The sequence below is a fragment of the Panicum virgatum genome, chromosome 2K (genome assembly GCF_016808335.1).
Source record: "Panicum virgatum strain AP13 chromosome 2K, P.virgatum_v5, whole genome shotgun sequence".
Lineage (NCBI taxonomy): Eukaryota > Viridiplantae > Streptophyta > Magnoliopsida > Poales > Poaceae > Panicum > Panicum virgatum.
In genome coordinates this window covers 22,893,880-22,914,396 of record NC_053137.1, presented here as the reverse complement: position 1 = coordinate 22,914,396, position 20,517 = coordinate 22,893,880, and the positions used below count along the sequence as shown (strand labels likewise).

The 20,517-nt window shown below is 40.7% G+C and overlaps 1 protein-coding gene across 18 annotated transcripts; it reads right to left on the bottom strand.

Annotated features, from left to right (window-relative positions):
* Window positions 1-8,835: 8,835 nt before the first annotated feature.
* Window positions 8,836-20,250, bottom strand: LOC120671945 (putative 1-phosphatidylinositol-3-phosphate 5-kinase FAB1D). 18 transcript variants are annotated; one of them, XM_039952239.1, is made up of 15 exons: window positions 18,849-20,250; window positions 17,744-18,740; window positions 17,517-17,661; window positions 17,060-17,410; window positions 16,156-16,878; window positions 15,757-16,076; window positions 15,546-15,672; window positions 15,287-15,454; window positions 13,882-15,180; window positions 13,541-13,801; window positions 13,157-13,426; window positions 12,284-12,351; window positions 12,142-12,181; window positions 9,430-10,030; window positions 8,836-9,332 (listed from the first exon to the last, which is right to left on the bottom strand). In XM_039952239.1, exons 1-11 carry the CDS (start codon window positions 19,087-19,089, stop codon window positions 13,187-13,189), a joined length of 4,872 nt encoding a protein of 1,623 aa, XP_039808173.1. In that variant the 5' UTR covers window positions 19,090-20,250; the 3' UTR covers window positions 8,836-9,332; window positions 9,430-10,030; window positions 12,142-12,181; window positions 12,284-12,351; window positions 13,157-13,186. The 18 variants fall into 18 exon arrangements, with proteins under 18 accessions (XP_039808173.1, XP_039808270.1, XP_039808185.1 ...); XM_039952336.1 differs by having other exon boundaries at window positions 8,846-10,030; window positions 16,156-16,293; window positions 16,381-16,878; XM_039952251.1 differs by having other exon boundaries at window positions 8,846-10,030; window positions 18,849-19,126; window positions 19,484-20,250.
* Between the last annotated feature and the right edge of the window lie 267 nt (window positions 20,251-20,517).

Sequence of the window (20,517 nt, the reverse complement as noted above, 5' to 3'; positions counted from 1 at the left end):
CGACGACCCGGCTGCCGCCGCGGCGCCCAACCCGAGGCTCCTCATGGCTGTGGCATGCGGAGGCACGGATCGTGGGGGTGTCTTCTCCTCAATCCCTCCCCATGGAATGTAGCTGTGGTCGTCGACCAGGGTTTAGTTTGCAGGGTGCACTGCACGTACGTATGATCTGTTTGTACTGGTCACTGGAGTGGGAGAGGGTCGTCGGTCAATATGTGCATATGTACATATATTAGACATGTACGGACTACAAAGGAGTATATGTACATATATACATACAAAATACAGTATTACATCTGGCCCGCCGGCGCCGGCCATAGCTGCCCTGTCGCCGCTTATTGCTTTGCTTTGAGATACGTTTTTTGGCTGTGCCTGCGTCATGTGCCTGTGCCTCCAGCCGTAGAAATACTGGGTGCGAGTGCGCGAATGGGGCACACGCACGCGGTGTGGTACGTATGAATAAATGCTTTGCCAAGACGAAGATATATTCTCCAGTCTCCATATCACTATACTATATGCATCGTTCACTTCGTTCATATGTATGAGATATTAGATATATATATATATATATATATATATATATATATATATATATATATATACTTGCTGGCTACAGCAATGTGTTCTTGCAGACCTCGGTAGCCTGGCTGGCATATATATCATCCACGAGTACAATGTGGGCAATAGATACTTATATTAAGTCCGTCTTCTCACCACCTCTAGTCTTTTTTTTCCCCGCCTCTGGTTTCCATCCTCTTTTATTCTTTATCCTCCACCTTCTCCTCGCTCAATGCTCGCCGCCTAGGGGGGGCATGCTAATCCGCACGCGCCAGAGTGTTCGCGGCGTGCGATGTCCAACAGGAGGTTTTCTTTTCTTTTTAAGAAAATTTTTATTCTGCATAATTTTCTAATTCTGAAAAATTATAATCTGTAAATATAATTTTTCATCATAACCTTTTAAGATGTACGAACTTTATGTATAACTCTTTCTTAATAACTTGAAATAATAATTTTTTAGCACAATTTTCACGTACATACAAAACTTAATGTATAGTTTTGTAAAATAACTTAAAGAGGATAACTTTTTAGCACAAATTGTATGTAGATGTTATCTGGAAGATTTCTCACACAACATTTTTCATGCAACTTAACTTTTTAGTATGATTTCCATATAAAAATTGTCAAGAAAACTTCATCCTCTAGTTTTATTTATATAGCCTGGCTGGCACATATATCATCCACGAGTACAATGTAGGCAATAGATACTTATATTAAGTCCGTCTTCTCACCACCTCTAGTTTTATTTATTTTTTTCCGCCTCTGCTTTCCATCCTCTTTTATTCTTTATTATCCGCCACCTTCTCCTCCCTCGTCTCTCGCTGCCGGGGGGGGGGGGTCTTGGCATGCTAATCCGCACGCGCGAGAGCGTTCGCGGCGTGCGATGTCCGACAGGGGGTTTTCTTTTCTTTTTAAGAAATTTTTTATTCTGCGTAATTCTCTAATTCTGAAAAATTATAATTTGTAAATACATTTTTAAGTATAAATTTTTGCACATATTCACTAATGATAATTTTTCATCATAACTTTTTAAGATGTACGCAACTTTATGTATAACTCTTTCTTAATAACTTGAAATAATAATTTTTTTAGCACAACTTTCACGGTACATACAAAATTTAATGAATAGTTTTGTAAATAACTTAAAATGGATAACTTTTTAGTACAAATTGTATAAAGATGTTATTTGGAAGATTTCTCACAACATTTTCCACACAAATTTATCATACAACTTATAAGAACAAGTCTCGGTATAACTTTTTAGTATGATTTTGTTGACAACCGAAATTGGTAGCAGACTAGACCAACCGGTCTGACCAGTCTAGGTGCTATAGCTGGTCTGGCACGACCGACCGGTCTGACCGGTGGGTCTGACTGGTCTGATCGGTCCAACCAGAGTCCGAGTACAACTTGTGATTTTCATAGATTTAGACTTGTAATAAGATTTCTTACAGAATAAGTCCACCCCACCCTATAAATATAAAGGGTCACGGTCGATTGAGAGTATCCAACCGATCAAAACACAAACAAATCTACTATTTCATTGCCTTTACTTTTATGTCCAAACCCTAGCTTTTTCAACCCCCTTATCTGTTGTTCTTCCTTCGTCTCCAAGACGTTTGAAGGCGTTCTAGGTGGCTTGCCGATCCTAGAACAACCCTACATGTGCCTGCCCTGATGGGGTCCCTCCCGGGCAAGAGTTCGTCGAACTACATTGTTCTTCACCGGCGAACCGGTCTGACCGGCTACCCCGACCGGTCTGAGCATCGGTGCTGCGATTGTGTCATTGCTCGCTGAACGTTCAAGCGTGTTCGTGTGTTGGATCTAGATTTGCACCAACATTTTGACGACTCAGCTGGGGAAGAAAGATATTGGTTATCAAAAACCGATCTAATCTTCCTCAAGAAGATGGGATCAACTACCGACGTTGACAAGGACAACATCATCCCAGCAACTGCTGAGCATCTTCCTGAAGATGTTCGCCAACTGCTGGAGGAGCACAAGAAGAAGCGCGATGAAGAAGATCTGAAGGCAGCGCTTGCAAGCATCAAAGTTGATTGATGTGGCAAGGTCACCAATATCAAGGAGATCGACTCCGCTTCTACTTCTACGAGTGCATCTACTGAGAAAATACCCAATGTAAGTAAAGCACCTACGAGTGTTTCCGTAGAACAAATTGAAAATATGTTCGCTGAGCGGGATGTGCGTTTAGTTAATATGTTTACTAATAAATTACTAACATTAGTCGGTAAACAACCAGCCATTGATGACATATCGCTTGATTCTACTGTTGGAACTACTGAGGTCCCTGTCCCTCAACCATCGGTAACTTTATCAGCGAGTCAACCGCCGTATGGAATGCCGATGCATTATTTCAGTGGTCAAACATTAGCGCCAACAAATGCGTTGGTAGCTCAGCAGACATACTCAGATCCACTTACAAGCATCCATAGTTCGGCTAACTTTTGCCAAACGCATGAGTTGGAAAATTCTACACCACCATATTCCACTCATGGTTATAACATGCCACCAGTACCCTCCAGAAGTACCATGCCACATATCGGTCCTATGATGGACGAGATGTTTGACCGATATGTGCAGCGATGCAAAACAGACGTCAACCGGTCAGACCGACACCTTCAACCGGTCAGACTAGTTCACCTCAACCAGTCAGACCGATCGTATCGACCGGTCAGACCGGTTGCCCCCGGTCATGCAACATCAAACCAGCAGATCGCATCTACTCCTGCACAGCCAAATTGTTCAATTAATCTCGAGAAATTTCTTGCTGAATGTAAGAATAATTTGGCTAAGATGATCAAAAAAAATCTAGGGGTAGATGTTAGAGGCAAAATTCAATCTTACCAAAAGTTGTATCCTATGTCTTTTGATACGGTTACATATCCCGCTGGTTTTAGGTTGCCTGAATTTGTGAAGTTTAATGGAGATGATAGTAAAAGCACTTTCGAACATATTAGCCAATATCTTGCTCAATTAGGAGAAGCTAGTTCTATAAATGAATTGAAAGTTTGTTTATTTTCTTTATCCTTAACTGGAACCACTTTCTCTTAGTTTAGTTCTTTGGCTCCTAACTCCATTATTTCATGGGAACAATTAGAGCAAAAGTTTCATGATGACTACTTTTCTGGAAATTATGAACTTAAATTGTCCCATTTAACATCAGTTAAGCAAATACGCGATGAGTCTGTTAATGATTATATTAGAAGATTCTGTGATAAAAAAACTGATTCTTTAGTGTGAATCTTGCTGAAAAGGATTTTACAGATTTAGCTTTTAATTGCTTGCATTCTCACATTAAAGAGAAATTAGAGGGCAATGATTTTTTTGCGGTTAATCAAGTACATCAAAGAGCTTTGGCTGCAGAAAGCCGAAGCAAAGAGTTGCAAGAAAGTCATAGGCACCATCGTACCAATACTCATGCTCTTGAGTATCATTCAGATTCTTTAGATGATGAGTCTAAGGATGTTTATGCCGCTGAATTTGTGTGGTTACCAAATGACAAGCCAAGCACTTGTGCCTCTTTAAAGCCGATTCCTAAAAATCGGTATGATGAAGTTAAATATACTTTTGATGTGTCAAAGTGTGTAAGGATCACCGGGGTGTCCGACCCTAGAGGGGGAGGGGGTGAATAGGATCGCTAATCGCTTTTTAACCTAGGGCTCAATCTACTTGCATAAGATAAACCTAACACGTCCTATACATGCTAGTTATGACTAAGGTTTATCTTTGCTACTCTCTACTTACCCCAAAATACTTGCAACCTATAGCCAATCCTAAACAAACTAACTAGGAAAGTAAGGCATGCAATATAGAGTAAATGCGGAAACGTAATATGGTAAGTAAAGAGGTAAGTGCAAGAGGGATGCAAACTCCCAAGTAGACACGGTCATGTAACGTGGTTCGGCACAAACGCCTACGTCCACGGGACACCGAGGCTCTTCCGATCACCGTCTTGCACTACGCCACCAAGGCGATGCCGGCAAGCAAAGGCAAGTGCCCACAAGACACCGAGTCTCGTGCACCGCCACCGTCTCTCTCGGTCACCCGGCTGAAATCCACTATGGAGCTTCTCCACCAAGGAGGGGGTCTCCTCTTCCCCCGCACAAAGTGTCGTTGCCACTCCACACCAAGTCGGAGGGTCACACGACGGATCACAAGGATTGCTTGCCGCAGCAAGACTTCTCTCAAGCTTGCTCTCTCAAGAACTAAGCCTAAACAAGCACTAAGCACTCTCACAAGTGTGCTTAAGCCTATATGATGTACAATGAAGCACTATGGTGGTTGGAGATGATCTTTGGCTCTTTTATACTTTCTTGATCTCCAGCACTCTCAAATGAGCCGTGGGGTGGCATATATATAGCCCACACACCCCAAACTAGCCGTTGGAAAAAGGCTGACAAAAAGCACTATCACCGGTTAAACCGATGCTCCCGTTTTTGTCATCACTGGTTTAACCGGTGAGTGCATTTTCCAACTAGCCGTTATACTTCAATGGCTACCTCAATCGACCGACGTAATCAACCGATGCAGCGTCGGTTTAACCAGTGAGTGTAGTTGCTGAAAAACTAACTCTCTGAACAACTGCACCGACGTTCACCAATATCTAATTGTCGGTTTAACCGGTGTATAGAATTTCCTCTGTCTTCATCTGTCAATGCACCGACGTATGCAATTTCTTTAGCGTCGGTTCAACTGGTGTAAAACCCTAGCCTGGTATACTCCAAGTCAATGCACCGACGAGTGTAAAACACCCAACGCCGGTTAATCCGGTGCCAAACCCTAGCCCGCAGGCCTTCTCTGTGATTGCACCGGTGAGTTCATTTTGCCCTACGTCGGTTTAACCGGTGATAGCAAAATGCCTCTGTCTTGATTTCTTTGACTTGATTTTCTTCACGGTCTCTTCGATTCTTGTCCTTTGGACCGAAGAGCTTTCAGGGCGCTGCCCTGAGACCCGCGAGGGGCGGAACCCCCGTAGGGGCGGCTCTTCGGGCCTTGCTACGCCTATCTTCTCTTTGTCATCACTTGAACCTAAAAGCCTGAGAATGGTCATCTTAACAATCATATTAGTCCAAGTGTTGTGTGTGTCATCAATCGCCAAAATATTATATTGAAATATGGCATGAGAGGCCATTTTCGCTACAAAGTGTGATAGAATTTTTTATGAGTTAGGAAGGCTTGGGAAAATTAAGTTCTCTCACACAAGAGTTGAAACGGTGTGCTTATTGTAAATTACACGATACTTTTTCTCATGCTACCAATGATTGCAATGTTCTTCGTAGACAAATACAATCGGCCATAAATAATGGACGATTAGTTATATCTGCAATGCAAGTCGACCAGAATCCTTTTCCAATGTATGCCCATGTGCTTGAATTGAAGAATCCCAAGATTTTAATTTAGCCAAGTTAAGCCGAATCAACTACATGGAAAAATGTGATCATTGGAGAAGAGAGACCTAAGAGAAAGATGCTACAGAACAAGACTTCTCGAGTTGCAACAAAGCCTTCAACACTCGGGGGGGGGGGGGCACAAAGAAAAGAAGATCGGCAGCAATTTGACCGGTTAGACCGGTTCGTCGAGCGGTCTGACCGGTCCACAGGGCGGTCTGACCGGTGTCCAAACCAGTCTGACCGGTGCATCCAGTAAGTCTAGAAATTCATCCAATGCTGAATTTAGAACAAGGCCGAGCTTCAAAGAGCTCTTGGCCAAGTATGAGAGGAGGGAGCTGTACAGAAGCAGAAGGAACGGCCAGATGAAGCCAAAGGTACCAAATCAACGTCAACATCTAATGAGCAATCGGATCCTCACCTACATCGAGATAATTGTGTTGTTATGCCAAATTCTAGGCCGATTGCTCCATGGTTTTGGTCGTATCCTTATTATTATACACCTTTGGAATATAGTTGGATGTATATGCCACCGTATTATATTCAATATCCTTCTATGTATTCAAGTTATATTTCACAAAGACCGATTAGCAATAATCTTGTCGAAAGAGATCTTAATTGCAGCCAGGAGGATGAGATGAACATGAAGAAAGATTCAAAATACTTACAGCCGAGGTGGTGTTCCTCAGGCTTATCTCACACTCAAAAGAGGAGGTTGCAACGTTTGCGCAAGCAAGAATTGATGGAGCAACAAGTGGAGGTCAAGCCAATAGAAAACAAGATACTGCCGATAATTTTTTATCGCCCTTAGCACAAAAATGGCCGATGTATTATTGATCATCGCTCTTAGGCAATTTTGGTTCAGAGGAGTGTTCTTTGGTACGTAACACAAGCTTTGCCAAAGAACAGTGGGGTATATGTTGACGACCAAAATTGACAGCAGACTAAACCAACCGGTCTGACCGGTCTAGGTGTTGTAGGTCTGTAGCTGGTCTGGCACGACCGACCGGTCTGAGTGGAGTCTGAGTACAACTTGTGATTTTCATAGATTTAGACCCTGTAATATGATTTCTTGCGGATAAGCCCACCTCAACCTATAAATATAAAGGGTCACGGCCGATTGAGGGTATCCAATCGATCAAAACACAAACAAATCTACTATTTCATTGCCTTTACTTTTATCTCTAAATCCTAGCTTTTCCAACCTCATTATCTGCTATTCTTTCTTCGTCTCCGCTACGTTTGAAGGCATTCTAGGTGGCATGTCGATCCTTAAACAACCCTACGTGTGTCTGCCCTGAAGGGGTCCCCCTGGCGAGCGTTCGTCGGACTTCGCCGTTCTTCACCGGCGAACCGGTCAGACCGGCTACCCCGACCGGTCTGAACATCGGTGTTGCGATTGTGCCGTCGCTAGCTGCTCATTCAAGCGCGTTCGTGTGTTGGCCCTAAATTTGTGCCAACAGATTTCCATATAAAAGTTGTCAAGAAAACTTCATACTTTTAGTACAAATCGTATGAAGATGTTATCTGGAAGATTTCTCACACAACATTTTCCACACAAATTTATTATGCAACTTCTAAGCACAAGTCTCGGTATAACTTTTTAGTATGATTTCCATATAAAAGTTGTCAAGAAAACTTCGTACATAAAGATAAAAGAAGGTAAAAGGAGAAACAACTATAAAAGAAAAATTGATACTCTCTCCGTTCCAAATTATAGGTCGTTTGACTTTTTCAACCTCAAGTTTGACCACTCGTCTTATTCAAAAAAATTATGCAAATATAGTCAAATTTAAGTCACTCTTGAAGAACTTGTATTGGTAAAGCAATCCACAACAAAAGAAGTGATGTTTTGCATAAATTTTTGAATAAGATGAGTGGTCAAACTTGATGTTAAAAAGTCAAACAACCTATAATTTGGAACGGATGGAATAACACTTATGGACGTAAAAGGGAAAATATAGAAATGAAAAGAGAACGAATATCTGGACCATCATGTAACTCACGTGGGTGGGTGCAACCAATAGCTGCGCGGCCGCATCGCGCGCCACCAAGCGTGGCAGCGCGGGACTGTAGAATTGGATCCCGCCCGTAAGGTTTAGTGGGGTTTATACTAGAAAGGATTAAATTAACAAATCATATGTCATAGTCTTAATTAATTTAACCCTGGGAGTCCTTGACACGCACTCGTTGCCCCCCACTAGCACAGTTATCATTGGACCATAGTTGTGATACTTGTATACACGATTGAGAAAATTTCCTATTTGACACCACTAAAACACTACCATATAAAAGATTTTTGCCGACCGCTGATTTAGCTTTGTGCTGGTTATTCTTATTTCCGCTAGGAACTTTAATTTCTGCAAGTACAAATGTCATGTTATGCTGCGGTTGGGTAAATCCGCCAGCACAAAAACTTGATCAAACTACCAAAGATCATATATATTGGATTGAGGATAAAAGCCCCCACCCTTCCCACTATAACACCTGGGTTTTATGGTCAGGTTGGTTAGGTGGGGCGTTCTAACTTATACCAGAGCCGAGGTCCTGGGTTCGATCCCTCCCAGCCACGCATTTCCGCTGCGCGATTTCCCTGGCTGCGTTCGCTGAGACCGAAGTGCTGAGACCGGACAGGTGGCACAGCCCCGCGGCTCGCCCGGCTCGCACGCAGTAGGGAGAATGTTGGACTGAAGATAAAAGCCTCGCACGCAGTAGGGAGAATGTTGGACTGAAGATAAAAGCCCCCACCCCTCCCACTATAACACCTGGGTTTTATGGTCGAGTTGGCTAGGTGGGGTGTTCTAACTATATATTGATATGCAATACATGTCCATCACACTGCAAGATCTCAAAATATTCAGAATGAAAATAATTAAAGTGCATGCACCAAATCTTCAATTAAGTAGATACATATTACAATATAATTGTTCCAAGATATCCAGGATGCAAATGTCACATTGCATGCCTACATTACATCATCTAACCAATATTATTTGCCTGCACGAGGTACTAAACATAGTTAACATCACCAATCTTGTACCTCAAGTTTTTGTCAATAAAAAATTAAATAGCAGATAAGTGCGCTGCCATTTGCTTCACATCTACGAGAAAGTACTTTGCCGTAGATGATGAACATTGGTTCCATGGCAAGAGGCGGGCCTGGGGTAGATCGAAACAAGTACAGGCCCTTCCTAGTGAGTAGTGTCCCAAACTCAACCAATGATAACCCAACATCTCCAAGGCTTGACATAAAATCCGTTGTAAACTCATCGCTGTGAAGGTGTTAGCAGACATGCCGTCTACTACTTCTCTAGAGTTGTGCAGGGTTATTCTGTCTTTATCAGGAGCCCTCGTCTAGAGTATCCGCTACTAGAATGGATGATGATCCCGCAAACGAATAAAAAATGAAAGAATAACTTAACTGAACTCACCAATAGAGGAACCCGAATGTGCACTCCAAACGTACCGTATCCGTCGAGGTACAAAGCCGAAAAGAGAAGCCGACAGATCCGACCCTTATCCATACTCTTTCCTCACACACTCCCTAAACTAGAATTACAAGTGGAGGAGTCTCTCTACTCTTCTCCTTCACATGAGAAAATGGTGTGTGTGTGTGTGTATGAGAGGGAGAGACGAGGTCCCATTATATAGTGGTGGAGGTAGAGTAGGGGCTACTCCACGTGATCCATTGTATGGAAACCTTATCTCCTTGGGATGAGGTTGAGTAGGCGCCACTCCACCCCAAAGTGCACCTGTACGGGAGGCCGTCCAGGTTCGTCCGAACTAGGGGTTCGGCCGACCCCTGGTGGACCTCCCCTAGGTGCTCCTTCCTCTTGCAAGCTGACAAGTGGGCTCTGGTGTTGACCATTATGTGCATCTTGCGTGGCGCGCCCGTTTGCTCTGCCAGGTGGGTCTTTTTTGTAAGCAAAACACAGGATGGGGTCTTCTGTTCATTTCTTCTGTGTTTTCTTATGTTTTTTCCCCTTTCTTGAAGAGTATATACCATAATAGAACCCCTAAGATTCTTGCAGATAGTTGACATAACAACATCACCGTAGTCGAAGGGCCTGCGACATTCCTCCAAAGGTAAAATAATTAAGTATGGAGTATCAGAAAACAGTAAAGCTAAGTGACATATGTATTGTCATCTCATACAACTATACATAAGTATCAAATAGCAAGGGAAAATGGTGCATCATCTGAAGAACATCAAGAGCATTGAAGAAGCAAAGTGTTATCACACAAGCAAACAAATTTATGATGGTCATAATGAAAGTTAAAATCAATATCACCTATGAACAAAAAAAAATAATACACAAGGTAAATGGTGTCTTCAATATGACTATATGAGAATGATTTGCATCGACAGGAACAACCATAAGTATCATGCTACAAGGGAACTCTTTTCGCTTAGGACCCGTTTCGAACCTTGGAATTGAATTCCATTCTAATAATCATAATTTAGATATAAATCTAATAAGCTAGCATAATTATCTGTGGAATATATTTGTATACTACTGTTGGCCATATGACAGAGTTACTTATGTGATATATTTCTACTATAGAAGAGTGAGCAAAGAGCGTACTATAGGTTACGGAATAGAAATATAGCTTGTTGGTGTATAGAATCGATTTCCATCTCACACCCTATGTGTAGAAGGGAAAATATGCGTATAATGTTGTGGATGTATTGCATTGAGACTTCGGCCGATATATATGAGAGTACATGACTTGGGGAGCAACGCTCCCCGGGATACATATGGCAATCTATGATACATATATCTACAACTACCAAATATACTCTAATACTATGAATTTAGGATAGGCTTATATCTAAACTTTGGAAAATGGTGGGATGTCAAGTTCTAAGCCAAATAGCTCCTTAAGCTATTCAAGGCACCTTTGTTCAAAAAAAGCTATTCAAGGCACATGTAAGTCATGTGTTGCACGTGGAGCGGGAGTTGATTCATTGGATGATAGCTCCTGATTGCAACCTAAGGATACTATCAAGCTCTGGGTGTTTGAGCCGCCACTTGATATTTTCAAATTTGTTTTAAGCTATAAGTATAAGGAATAGAAATAAGAAACAGAATTCTTAAAAGAAATATCTAATACGCTGAAGCAAAATAAAAATATTTATGTAACCTGCAAATGCCTTCTAGTAGTAAAAAGTGTTGCATAGACAAATAAATTGACTAGTATTAACTGATTGACATAGAACTGGTGTAGCTCCAAAAATAGTTGAAATGGCAATAACAAATAAAAATCAGTCATGATTCATCACTGTGGTAGGTAAATTCAAGAACACCTTAGACAAGGACATTAACGTCTTAGACAAAACCAACACAGCAATAGGCCCCAGATCAAGTATTTTCATTTTTCAAGCAATAGATTATTGACCAAACACATTTGTCTGAATTTACATGTCAGCTGCCATCCCAGGAACAAAGCAAACTCAGAACCAAATACAACAAGAAATGTTACTTTCTTATTCAAACATAAGTCAGACTACAGTACCAACCTGACCAGTAGATCAGACATCATGCATTGAGTGGTTAAAAACTTTAAAATAATTACTGATGAAAAAAAAGGTCACGAGAAACATGGACAGAGGGAAACAATGCAAGTCCTAAAACAGCAATATGTTCTATCCCTGCAATTTAATTTTTGCCAGGGTCGAAAACCAAGAAAGTAATCTCCATTAAAGAGGAATCTTGTGTTTTAAATCTTACAAGGTAGATAATAAACAGTTTATGAACCTAAAGAAAAAGAGCATCATACTCTGCGGTTTTTAGCACTAGGATTTACATCTAGTTCCAAACAATCAACACAAGACAATCTAGTTTTGACATACATGATCTTCTAGCAGGTCTTGACTCTTAAAGTACTAGGATAACAGGTATCTCTATTACTCTACCATTCACCCAAATTATTAAGCAATAAACAGTCAAATTAAACACAAAAATAAGAAGCCTTTGGATGCCATAATTCAAGGACACTGACAAAAAGCTTGCAATCTTAGTTCTTTATCAACATTATTATCTATCCCTACCTCCAAGTAAGCACACACGTATACAACATTAAGTATTTTTAGTAAACTGTGCACACTGACCAAATAGCCTGGGATAACAGAAGCATACACAATATATAAAGGATTGAGCTCGCTGGAGCAACATACCAAGAAGCATAATTCAGGATGCTTGGAAGTTGGAAGCTACCTGTAGTAAAACAAGACTATACATAAGAAACTGTCAGTAAAATTGCATAACAAAACTCCATTATATGCCTTTACAGATATATTCATAGAAATAAGGAAAAACCTGGATGTTATTGAAGACTTCAAGAGACTTGATGGCTTGAAACTTCACCGTACATGCCAAGTTGCCAACTGCTTCATATGGCACATACAGAAAAGGAAAATTTGAACAAATTTGCTCTTCAATAATCCGTGAAGAGAAAGCATGCCCAATCTACCATAATATTTTTGTATAAACCAGACAGAACAGGACCGCAAAACAGAACTAGAGTATAAGAACTCAGTTCAAATCTTTCAACTAGATCCATCTTAACCCACCCATGCACAGGCCTACTTTCAAGTAGCAACGCAACAACCAGTTTATGCATAGTTCATCTTTACATGCACACCAGTCTGTAATCACAATTAATTCCCTAAAAAAATGGTTTCTTCACCTTTCTTGCCTAAGATGCAAGACTCCCCCCACCCACCCCACACACATTTACAATTCATGATGTTCCAGGATAGAACACATTACAATAGACATATATTGACCAAATGGTGTCACTGTATTTGTGCCTGTCATGGCAAGGGTAGTGCTCAACCCACAAACCTTACCACTCATTTTATTAAAATAATACAGAAAGCTGAATCCACAAAAGATGAGAATATGACTTGCAATTCCAGCAATATATATTCCAATAAACACAACTGCAGTGCATTAAATGCTCGTCTACCCCTATATCCTCAATCTCGACCCTAACTATCATCAATAAAGAACACTATCTAGGTTATTTATGTGTCACCATTCATTGGCTTAAAATTTGCACTTCCCTGGTGTCCTAAATGCTAGGATGTACAACTGCTGAGAAGCAAAATAGACAAGGATAGATATACACATGCCACAAAAATGAAGTAGATGGATTGATCCTAACTCATGACAAGTTCAGGCAACTACCGATGCCAGGAAATGACAAGGCCCCAAGATTCAAGCATCTGGAACTGATAGAAAGTATTGTGACATAAATGCTCTGAATCTGATTTTGTACTCCCTAGGTGAAATTACAGTTGGCGATAGATTCTTCGGAACAAAAAGAGATGTCTTCACCCAAGATTCCAACTGTTTGTCCCAAGTATATTGTCTCAAATAATCTATAATTCCAAACACAAGCTCTTTCTTCTGTTTGTCAACTCCAACAAACAAGGAGTAATCCATGACATTCATGTTCTGCAAACATAAGGAAAAAAAAAAGATTCAAAGACAAAATGATAGATAGTACTATAAAACGAAGAAAGTATAATATTCAAAGAAAGTTATTTTACTGGTAACAGGCACACTTACACTTAGAAAAGCTGTGTCATTCCAAATAGCACGTTCCATGAGGTTTTTGGTTTTTCCCTCAATGTAGATTGGCATGGTACGCATATCTTCAATAAAATTCTGATCCAACAGCACCATTTCAGGATTTTTTGAATCAGAAATATATCGTGAGAAAAGAGCACCCTTCAGATCATATCTCCGTAGTATATTATGCCCAAACAAAAGATTTTCCATAACCATGAAATTAGCCCTTGTCTCCTTGTCGTTCCTTGTTTCCTTAACCTAAAATAATGTCAGAAAGAGATATATCATTAGATGCTAGGAGAAGTTGAGCCGCAGCTTTCCTGGAAGGTTCAACACACCTGATATATTCCCAGAATTTTTGCGAGACATGTAGGGTTATTTGAGACTTCAGATACACCAAAATGTTTGAAGTAATCGAGACCGAACTTTAAGAATGAATCAAACTCAGTCTTCTTGATTTGTTTTATGATAAATCTGTCATCCATTGATTTCGCAAAGAAAACTTTACTCTTTCCACCCTGTGCATCCCAATGTTTGCAGCGGCTTATCGATGAAATATATGCAAGTTCTGATGGACAGCATATCTTCCGAAGATCATGGAATTGCTTTGCATATATACAAATAACAGTATATTTGCTTCTAAGAGCTATTTTTTCATTGTTCAGATCAATTTCAGGATGCAGATCTTTTAAAGCTGACAGAAATGAATCATAAAACCCAGATGTTGATTCCTTAGGTGATACTGTTGATGCAAGAATGGATGATAACATAGAAGCATTTCTATCCAAGTTGCTAGATGCAGCTTCAGAAGAGAACCCTTGTTGTTCAGATATAGTTAATGCAACAGCAATAATGCTGGAAACCTCTTCCTCGGCAATCGACAAGATATTACCACCATGGCCAACTATAAAATGCCCCAAGTCCATCTGCCGTTTTAATTGTGTCAATGATGAAGTACATGGGGTGTATTTGTTGATGAGCTGAAATTTATACAAAGAACCACCTTGAAGTTCTTTCTTATATTCCAGTTCCAAGTGACTAAATCGATTCCAGACCCATTTTCCTGCATCATCACTCGGTATGACAACACGATATATTTCATTTACTTTGGATGCTGCAGGCTGTTCATGATTCATATATGGTGATTTCTCTGAACAAAACTCATTAGCAATCTCCACAGTTGCCTCAAACTGATGTGAACCATTTTCAGTAGCTTCGCTTGGAGAAGAAAGAGATGATCTGACATCATGATCTTGATAAACGGGCAACTCATGCTCTTTGATTATTAGTTTATCAATAAGCTGAGCCTTATCCAAAATGTTATTGCTACATGGATCATCAAAGCTGCTAGAAGAACTTATAGTTGCTTCATTTCTTTCTATTCCAATGTTCTTCATTAATGGTGTGTCTTGGATAGCAATACTTCCAGAATTCTTCATCTCACTCTTTACTGCCAGTTCGTGAATAGAATTGTCTGAAGATATAGTATTAACTTTAGTGTACTGGAGAATATGAAGCAATCGAAGATCCCAAATATAGAACCCAAGAAGAAGTTGCTGGTACAGCCAGTTCAAACCAAGGATCTCATGAGCAAAACTCTCAGGTATCGCAACTTGGTTAAACGCCTTCAGAGAAACCTTGTATACGGAGGATATGTTAAAATACCCAAAAACAGTTCAAAATCATTTGCATAAGAGAATCAAGAAAATATACATGATAATAGAACTGATGCATCATGATTACCTCAACTTCATTTTTTTCCTGTGTAAGCATCCTAGTCACCTCCAAAAGTATTACCTCATATACTGAAATGTTGGTGCCTTCCCCCATGGCTTGAGTAGTGTATCTTGATCTTAAGTCTTGTATTCCATTTTCAATTTCTGAGAAGAGTTGTTTCCATTTAAGATGAACCTTAAAGAATAGAAGAATGTTAGCATGCAAGTATGTGATTGGCTGAAGGAAAATAAGCAGCAGCAGCTGCAAATATGTTGCAGAAACATACATTATTCACTTCAACACCAAGCCAATCCTTTTTGTTTCTGTTATTGAACTCCAAAGCCAACGGAGGTTTACAAACAGAATATATTTCAACAGATGAGTATATGAACATAGCGACTCTGGATCCAAATCTGCAAGGCATAAAATGACAAAAATTATCTGTAAATCATGAAGAAAAGAATCCATATTTGTGTAGTTATCTTCCAGAAATTTACCCAAAGAAACGTAGGCAGTCTCTATGCAGCAAGTGCCCACATGTTGATAGCTTCTTGGCAGCAGAATGAGTTGAGAAGCTGAGTTCCAAGAACTTCCCAAACGATAGATTACGTGCAGAGGAAGATATTATAACCCTATTGGTCGGCTTAGCATTGCATCTCAAGCATCTAGTCCACATCCAAATTCTTCCTTGAGCCTCACCAGAAAGTGATGACTCCAAGGGAAGTCTTTTCACAAGAACAGTGAGAGTGCCATTATGGTGAGTATAAGAGTACATATGAGCTTCTGGAGACTCACCGCACGATAAGCAACTGTGTTTCTGCGAGCAGTTTACTTTGTTATTGGAAATAAAAGCAAGGAAAATGATGGATCTCATAAAATAAATTAAGAAGTATGACCTCATTAAGTAAAGTATCTTGCAAATATCGTCCTAGAGATGTATCGAAATACCCATAATAAGTTATCCGGGAAAGGTGGCTCTGTTCGCAAACAGCTTGGTTCCTGATATGCTGGCTAGACATTGAAATCAAGATGTCCTGAGTATTCAAAGAAGCTCCACTCTCAGCACAAATTCCATTAGAAGTTTCTTGAAATTTTTCGCCAGATAATTGTTTCTTGTGCACCTCTTTGGAAGTATCCATGAATGATGAGCCATCAAAACCATGACATGCGTTTGACACAGCATAATCTGATGATGGAGTGTCCTGCATAAAATTGGTCGAGGGAACTGAAACAGGCAATGATGAATATGACCGAATGCCTTTCCTGTCAATATGCTTTTCACCAGCAGGATCTACAGACGTCATAGTTTTGTTATCATGAAGATTCAGCAGTGTAGGCTTTTCACTATGAATGAGTGTTTTCTGATTAGCATACTGATCGTCGCAAGTTGGATGTTTCATGGTGTCACTGTTTTCCGAACTATCATAACAGGGACCAAGAAGGAGTGCATTAGCTTTAAGGCACTTCTCTTTCCCTGTGGTAGGTTTGTCTGTCATAAATAATTTTTGATCAGCAAAGAATGAAGTTTCAAGGATCAAATGGTAAGCTGCAAATACAGTGAAATGAAGGACACGCTTAATCTTCTTAAGTTCTTCTCTTGCTGCGCCTTTCAGCAGTATCTACAAAACAATGTCAAACTAATCAGAAATAGCAAAGCATAAAGAGCATACAAAATAGGATAAGTGATGAGAAAAATGGGAAAAAATTGCATAAAATGCACAACAAATGATCTGATACACTAGTACCACAGACTAGATAAATAAATAAAAATTACACATATACAAGAAAGAGAGAACATACTGTGCATCCCAGAGGTCTTGGAAAGCCCTCTAGAAACAAAAACGTTTTCCATGACTTCCTTCCATCTTCTCCAGTAATATTATGCTCTTCAACAAACTTTTCAAAACGGAGAGACTCACACTGCTTAATAGTGCTGGGTTTTGCAAGAACATTCTGCAATGATACTATTGGAGAGCCAGTGCAACAAGCAATTCTTTCCAGCCGACGCATATTCATGTCACTAACTACTGTAACTCCTAGTTTCTGAACATGTTCATTCACAGTACGGGAAACTACTTTCTCCACCAATATAACATCAGGCTGGCATTTGCCTATTACTTCACTTAGTGTTTTCTCCAGCTGTTCGTTTTCCTGGTCAATGTGAAAGAAGAAGCATTTTGTAAATCTCACCTATTATCTAGTATTTTATCTATGCAATGTAAATAAAGCTTTAGTTATTAAGAGCATGCACGCACACCTGTTTCATTGAATTTATTGACGCTAGCCCTGTTGAAAAATGGCCAAGCGCACCCTGAAGAAGTAACAATTTTGGATTCTTTACATTGGCACGCATCTGTTTATGTGCAGCACTCTTCTTAAAAACAAGACCATTGACCACTTCACTATCAAAGGAACAAAGAAAGGGCACCTTATTGAGACAAAGTAAGGATGAGGAAAGAACAGTACAACATCTCGGTTTGTTACCTCTGCTGGTAAGATCCTGAAGGTATGCATTTAACCTTCACATACAAACCAGGATCCATTGCATTTCCAGAATTAGCATCAGGCTTGACAAGTAGTGCAGCATCCCATGACAATGAAGCAACAATATCAAGCCAATTCTTCTCGGTACCTCCAGATATAGAGAACCCTTCAGCAGCCAAGAAACGACCTACAAGGATCTTGAATTGCCCATTCATAACTTCTGACATTACTTTCTGCAATTGGTCTTCATGGCTTTCCTTGCTTCTCTCTGCTAAGTTGATGTTGAAACTTGACCTAGCCCAGCCAGAGCTGTTATTTTCACTCTCATCGGAGTTATTAGAAACAGTATCAAAGTCATCTTCCATATTTTCTGGTGCTGGTGGTGACAAGATGAGAGGATCTGCATCAAAACTGGGCAATACAAGTGGGTATAGGCATTCATTTTCATTATCAAAGTTATCACCGTGTTTCATGTCAGGTTCGGTATTTGATATATTGTTGTAAACTATTGTATTTTCCATGCTACTATCAAGTTGATCCATAACTTGTTCATTCAATGGAATAATATCACCACCTGGCATAGGAAGACTGGTGACCTCTTCAACATCTATCACACCAGAATTTTTAAGATCGAAATCTTCCACTGATACACCAAATTTTGTTTCTGTAGATTGATTGTTGGATAGGACATCTTGATGCTGCTCAGAAGATAGATTCAAACACGAAGTAATATTAGTGTCATCAAATTTTCCCTTGGTGGAGTCTTCTACTGTTCCCAACTCTGGATGACCAGATGAAATATTTTGATCTGCTGGAATGGGAACAGTAGCACCATCATCAACAATAGCAATATCGTGGAGTTGACATTCTTCCACTCGTATTAAACTCCCTTCTCCATGCTCCATAAGATCATCATTTAATAGGAATTCAGGATAACTTTGACCGGTATCTTGGATCTCCATCTCCTCTTCAAAATCAGAGTCCGTTAGGGAGTCACCTGAGGAAAATACAGGCCATAGAAAAATTCTGGGTATGTAAGAAAATAATGTTAAATAATACAGACAATCATATCACATATTTCAGAGTACAGTGCTCCAACACTCACCAAGGCTTGAAAAGCAACTAGCAAAGCTTGAGAAAGAATTTTCTCGGCTGATCATGGGGGTGCCATAAGGAGTGCTGCAAGGGCTTGAGTCCATGTGCAACCAGTTGGTCTCACCAGTAACAATTGATGATCCCTCACTATGATCACACATCTTGGAGCAAGATGTATTGCAGGTTAGGTCGATATTGACCTCATCCATGGTTGTCTCTTTTGATGCACATGAATGACACATTTTACTCATGACACAAACTTACTGCATTATTGTGCTAGCATGCCACCTGCACATAAAAGTAACACCAAAGTCATCCACCCAATCAAACCATAACTTGAGAGCCTAGTCACTATGTATAGAGTATTCATCATGACTGCACGAGAATTTACACAGTTCAACCACAGGGGAACAAGATCATTATCAAGTGCTTGAACTACAAAATTTGAGCAAAAGAACAGATCTCATCTGGACACATAGATTTGGAAACTGTACTAGTAAAATTTAGCAAGTTGCACTAGTCTGTAATGGTGGCAGGAAGAAAAACACTTACAAAATTAAGATGAACCAAGGATTGACATCATAATTTCAGTCAGAAACTAAGAATTACGGAGATGGTAGATAAATTGGAAATAATGAAACGTACACTAAACAACCTAGATTATACAACTAAGCCAAATGCCTCCCAATTTTCGCAGCAACGTACACTAGTTCCATACTTCCATTTGTACTTCACCTATTATAACGCAGCCCAGCCACCATGCTGATAAAAAATAAAATAAGAATTCATCAACAATTCGAGCATTTGATAATCCAGAATGCAGCGATTTTTCTATACTGCAACGGTCACCATCGTGTGCAATCTCTTAAACAATCGCAATGGTTACCCTCTGATTAGCATCCTCAAACTAAAATCACCTCAGTCCATCCAAACCTTGCAGATCTAGTCTAGAAGCCCAAATAGTGGATAGCAGGTACCGCGGAGGCGCGGATTGGGCAAAGAGGATTGCGTCGTGGGGGCGGAACCCAATGGCAGGAGACGGAGTCGGCGTGGCGGTGGGCGCAATCCGGATGGCAGCAGACGAGCCAGCGTCGCGGAGGGCTCACGTCCGGCAGGAGTAGTAGGCGGGCCGAGCGCAGGGTGTCGGGGGTGGGCGGACGTCCCGCAGCGAGGAGGCGGACCACCCGATTCGCGCTATCCGAGAGGCGCGCCGAGGTGGGCGGAGGCGGCCGGCGGGCAGGGCGGAATCCTTGTCCCCGCGCGCCGTCGGTGATCGCCGAATGGAGGGATGGGGCGTGAAGGAGAGAAGGGCCAGGCTCGGCTATGGAGGATTGGCGGGGGCGTCGGCTCTGGGGAGCGTTGATCCCGTGAAGCGGAGCATGTCTGCGCGGAGGTCGCGTTTTGCAAACATGGCTTGCTCGTGTTGAAGGGCATTTAGGAGGTGAAGATATTTTTTTTCCCTCACAGAACGAAGCTGTTTGAAAATTAAAGCGCCGCCAAACAGAACCATAATCTCACAAGTTATATGGTTGCTCGTTTCACTCTTGCAGTCTAGTTCAAAATTCGTTAGGTTTGATATTCGAGGTAAAATCCTCTTGAAGTCCAGTTCAAAATAATGCTTGCAGCGGAGGACAAGAATGCCGGCCAGTAGTAAGCCGTTAGCAAGAGGCAAGCGAGGT